This window comes from Ctenocephalides felis, unplaced genomic scaffold, assembly GCF_003426905.1.
Source record: "Ctenocephalides felis isolate EL2017-DRISC unplaced genomic scaffold, ASM342690v1 CF-g0.4_SCAFFOLD_01886, whole genome shotgun sequence".
In the NCBI taxonomy this organism is placed as follows: Eukaryota; Metazoa; Arthropoda; class Insecta; order Siphonaptera; family Pulicidae; genus Ctenocephalides; species Ctenocephalides felis.
Window position 1 is genome coordinate 4190747 of NW_020538040.1, and position 5670 is coordinate 4196416.

General features: G+C 32.4%; 1 protein-coding gene across 1 annotated transcript; it reads right to left on the reverse strand.

The window, feature by feature from the left end:
• Positions 1–2504: 2504 nt before the first annotated feature.
• Positions 2505–4184, reverse strand: LOC113378481 (tigger transposable element-derived protein 1-like). Its single transcript, XM_026619014.1, has one exon. The coding sequence runs from the start codon at positions 4182–4184 to the stop codon at positions 2505–2507; it is 1680 nt and encodes a 559-aa protein (XP_026474799.1).
• Between the last annotated feature and the right edge of the window lie 1486 nt (positions 4185–5670).

Genomic DNA, 5670 nt, shown 5'->3' on the forward strand with positions numbered 1-5670 from the left:
CATAGTGTAACCAGTGTGTTCTGCAGAGCTCATCAAAAATTCAAACTTCTCTACTGACGTGCAAAGTAAACTGATGACCAAACCGAAATTTCAATTACTCAACAATATATTAAAGTATGTAATTTCATATCAGGACCGTCCTGCGGAGCTCGTCGAATACGACAGCGCCTGTTCAACGAATACGTATGAATATCGTGTCGTATCAGTTCTGGTCTATTGATTCGCCACAGATGATATTTCTCTCTTGTGACGATTGCAGATGTAGTTGTGGCGGAAAATGGGCTGCTGTAGCTGTAGCAGCAGCTACAGTATTAGTAGTAAATATATATTGTAGATATAAATTCATTGAAAACTTTTAAAAGTATAATAATTTCTAAATTGTCAACAATATTAACTTTTTCCACTCGCGGATTGCGAGATTCATATGTATTTTGCCGCCGTAGTGGCAGCAGCCGAATGGAAAGGGTTAATATATAAATTGTTAAATTTATTTCTAAAAAATTTAAATATTCTAAAATTTTAGTTTTTTTACCTGTTCAAAGGTTTTACAATAGCAACTTTCAAACATTCATAAACTAAAGTTAATTGAAAAACTAAGAATTTTTAGACTTTTGAAACATCTTTGACAGTTTTTGAACGCTCCAAGAAATTTTCAAAAAGTTTTGACAAAACAATTATTAAAAGAAATATATTCAATTTGGTAAATATTGAATATTTAAGAAATATTGACAATTTAAGAAATTTTGAGTATTCTTGGATATTTGAAATTTAAGTAAGTTCAAAGTTTCAAATTTTCATAAACATTCAAGAATTTTAAGCCTTGAAATATTCATGAAAATTCAATGATTTTTTTTTATTTTCAAGAATAAGTGAAGTCTGATAAACAAGAACTTTTCAGTGTTTAAATGTTTCTACAATTTTGGAGCATTCAAGAACTTTAAAGAGAATTTAGACATTCAAGAACTTTGGATATTTAAGAATGTTTGAGTACTTAACTAGTGGGGTGTATGGCATCGTGCCATAAGGCAAATTGCTGGAACATCCCGTACCGTAATAAAACATTCGAGTAATGAAAATACATTATAATTGTTTTGAATAACTTCAAATAAATTATTTATTATGAATACATACTGAAAATTTATAAATGCTTATGTATGTTTATGAGAATTTTGTCCATTTTTTTTAATTATTAATGTTTTTTTTAATTTATAGATAATTTAGATTTTTTTTTTAATTTTGAAATTTTTTTAGAAGTTTAAAAATATTTGCAATTAAAAAAAAAACGTTTTTTCTAAATTTTTTGAGAATTTAGAAATTTTTAAAAATATACGATTTTTTTTTTAAATTTCGAAATTTTTGTATGAAATCGTTTTTTTTTTATTTTTCAAATTCTAGTTTTTTTTTAACGATGAAAAATTTCGAAAATTTGAATTTTGAACTTTGAAATTTTTTGAAATTTTTGAACTTCATTTTGAAAATTTTCAAAATTACTAAAATTTTTGCGCACCGTCTACTTAAGCAAAATGTTCTTTGAATTAACCTAATCGGATGCTCCGTTCTCTCAAAAACTGCATTACTATTTTTACACCCTTTGCGCTCCATATCTTCGAAACGTAAGACGTGCCTTTTGCAAAAACGCCTCGCGATCGTGTACAAACCGAATGATTTTTCAATTTTATAAATCGGTTATTCCATACTGTTGAAAATGTCGAGGACATTTGTTTGAACCATATAAATAAATTTCAAAATCAAAAATATTGGTACGGAACCCAAAAAAATGACACAAAATGTGTACGCATTATTAAAATCTTCATAAAATATTCAATAATTTGATATGCATATGTCCAATAAACATTTCTGACCGCCAAATGACATTTTTGTAATTTATTTTCATTGAGAGTCCATAACCGCTGGACCTGGCTTCACAAAAATTTGATCAGTTCTTCATCTTGTTAATACAAGTAAAATGTTTTTCTTAAAAACTGAGTTACCGTTTTTGGCACTTTCTGCCCCGTATCTTTGGAACGACTAGACCTGCCTTCGCCAAAAACTAATCAGCACGTATCCTTATTAGTACGAATCGAATGCTTTTTGAATTATTCAAATCGGTTGATCCGTGTTCCCGAAATCGTCGACGAAAATTTGTATCCGCACACACACACATACACGCACATACACACATACACACACACACATATACAGGCAGTCCTCGTACTTACGGCATGTTAGGTTCTCGAAATACGCGACGTAAATCGAAACGACGTAAGTCGAGACATATTTTTTCATATGTTTACATGTAAAACTCAAGGGTAAGGTTCCACACGGACTCGAAATAATAAAAAAACTGCATTTATAACAAAGGACGTACTTTATTATTAAAAGTAAGTTCTTAAAATAATTATATATTATGCACTTATGAAATTGCTAGTTATTTTTGGTATTTGTGTGTTATTAATTTTAATAATAATTATAAAACTTATACATATGTAATGATAAATAATAAATTAAACTTTTGGCTTAAAGAAACTATCAATTCTAGATTGCTTGGCTTCTTTCTTCTTGCTATCATACAGATCTTGGTAACAGTGATAGGCTGCACAAATTTTGTTATTAACGTTAAAACTTCTCTCAAAATTAGGATCATTTTCTTCAAAAATTTTCATGGCATTCTTCAAATTTGCAAAGGCTACGGAAAGTTTTTTTAGTGTAAGTTCTTTTTCAGAGTCACTAATAGAAGAAGCTATTTCTTGTGACTCGAGTGCTTCCTTTTGTACTTGTGCCTCCAATTCAATAAGATCTTCATCAGTCAGTTCTTGCGAATGTGAGCTTAACAGATCATCAATATCATCAGTAGTAACTGCAATGTCAGGGAAACGGTTAGCCAAATGAACAATGTCAGTTGTGATCTCATCGACATTTGGTTGATCTGTAGATGTAGAACTTTCAGATGGCTCAAAAAAAAATGGGCATAACTTTTTCCACACTCCTTTTAAATTGTTGGGTGTCACCTCATTCCATGAAGTAGCAATATTTTTTACGCATTGCAGGATATTATAACTTTTCCAAAAATCTCTCAGCTCCATGCCATCATTTTCATTAGCCTTTACAGCCTGTGAAAAAGTTCTCCTGAGATAATAGGCCTTAAAAGACGCGATAACTCCTTGATCCATCGGCTGTAACAACGAAGTGGTGTTGGGAGGCAGGAACACGACTTTGATTTGAGGATCAATATCGGCAATACGCACAGGATGGCCGGGAGCATTGTCCAAAATAAGTAAAGCTTTATAAGCCAAATTATTGTTTGAACAGTACTGTTTCACTTCAGTTATAAAATGCTTAGTAAACCATTCTTCAAAAAGTATTGATGTAACCCATGCCTTTGGATTAGCCTTCCATATAACTGGAAGAGTACTCTTGACGTAATTTTTGAGAGCTCGAGGATTTTCAGACCTATAAACTAAAAGGGGTTTCAATTTAAGATCACCTTCAACATTCGAACCCAATAACAACGTCAAACGATCTTTAGCCGCTTTAAATCCAGGCATAGACTTTTCTTCCTGTGATATAAAAGTACGAGAGGGCATTTTTTTCCAAAACAAACCAGTTTCGTCCACGTTAAAAATTTGTTTAGGCGAATAGTCTCCACTTTCGATAATTTCCTTTAATATTCCAGGAAAACTCTGAGCAGCCACATGATCGGCACTAGCAACTTCTCCTTGCACTCGAATGTTATGTAACGAATATCTCGTTTTAAAGCGCATGAACCATCCGCGACTGGCAGAAAAACATTTTGATTCGTCACTATTATTCTCGCCACGTTTATTTTGCAGTGTGTTGATGATACTCAGCGCCTTATTTTGTATAATAGCCAAACTTAGAGGAACCCGTCGCTGAGTTTGATCTTGAATCCAATTGTACAACAGTTTTTCCATTTCATAAATTAAAGCATTCCTTTTGCGTATAATAGTGCTGTTTGAAGAGACGGAAGGAAGAGCTGTTAAGAGTTTTTCTTTATCTTTCAATATTGTTTGTACCGTCGTGCGTGATAAATTAAGTTCTCGTCCAATAGATGAAGTCGAATAACCGCGATCTTTGAGTTTTAAAATCTTAGATTTAACCTCCATTGTAATTGACTTTCTTACTCTCTTCTTCACTTTATTATTACTGTCTTGTTTAGGTGGCATTGTTTAAAATTCACTTAAATATGTATGTAAACACAAAAACTGTCAAAGATGCAAAAAAACTAATTTATTACGTCTTGATTGTCCGTTGTCCCTGAATGTACTAAACAAAATCAGCGACATTTGCGGGGTATATTTCCCGCACGAGACGACACGGCGCCCCGCCCGCACCCCTCACGGACACAGACCATGCGACAAGTGAATTCTCCTATATGCCGCAAATCGAAACAAATGACGTATGCTTGAGGAATAGTGTCAAAACATTGTTTGACGTAACTTGAAACGACGTAAATCGAAACGACGTAAGTCGAGGACCGCCTGTACATCCATTTTTTCTAAGGTGTGCTAAAATGTTCAGAAACCTCTGAAACGTAAAGATATATAAAAATTTTCATTTTCGATTTTTTGCGATTACTATAACTTGCCCTACGGGAAGTTAACAAGATCATTCTAAGATCATTTATGTGGTAAAACTAATACAATAAATATATAATACTTTTGACATTGATATTCGTATACTGGTCGTCGAGGCCTTTCATTTGATACCCCACATCGGTTTTTGCCATATAAAAACATTTCTGACCGATTTGGCCCACTGTACTATTTACAGTGCGCGCGGCTTTACACCTGCACGTGTGCAGTTACTTATTAAATCTGTTGTAACTTTTGAACTGTGCGTCCGATTTAAATAAAATATTCGACAAATTTGTACATGATTGAATAACCAATAATATTGTCTAATATCATAACGGTCTGGAGCAACTTGATATACTTTAAAATCGCGTTTGAAACAAATAAATATTACATGTTATACTAATTTTTATACCACAACGTTGTTTTCATAGAGTTTATTTATTGTATAGGCAACTATATCTTGGATTGGTATTTGGTATACTATAGCCAACTGTGTTTAATTTTTTTCATCCCTCAGACCATTTATACCAATTGTTGTATATGAATGATGTGCAAATTAAATTTTTCTGGAAAATCTTGATTTTGAAAAAAAAATAGCAATTAATATTTAAAAATTTAACTTCTAAATTAATTTAACTTTAGGAAATATAAATTGTTTATATCACATTGATATTCTAAAAGTGCTCGTCGAGACCTTTCATTTAATACCCCACATCAGTTTTTGCCATATAAAAATATTTTTGCCCATTCGGCCCACTGTACTATTTACAGTGCGCGCGGCTTTACCTGAACATGTGCAGTTACTGAAGAAATCTCTTGTAACTCCTGAACGGTACGTGCGATTTTGATGAAATATTCGACAAATTTGTGTAAAATTAGATAGTCTATAATATTGTTGAACATAATAAGGTACTGGAACAAATCGGTATACTTTAAAATTGCATTTAGAAGGGATAAGTGATACATGCGCAGCATGTTATACTGATTTTCGATTATTTCAACTATTCCTCTCCACAACCCTACAGCAATAGCACAAACTCACTATCTCACCTTTCCACAAATACAGTAGCGAGTT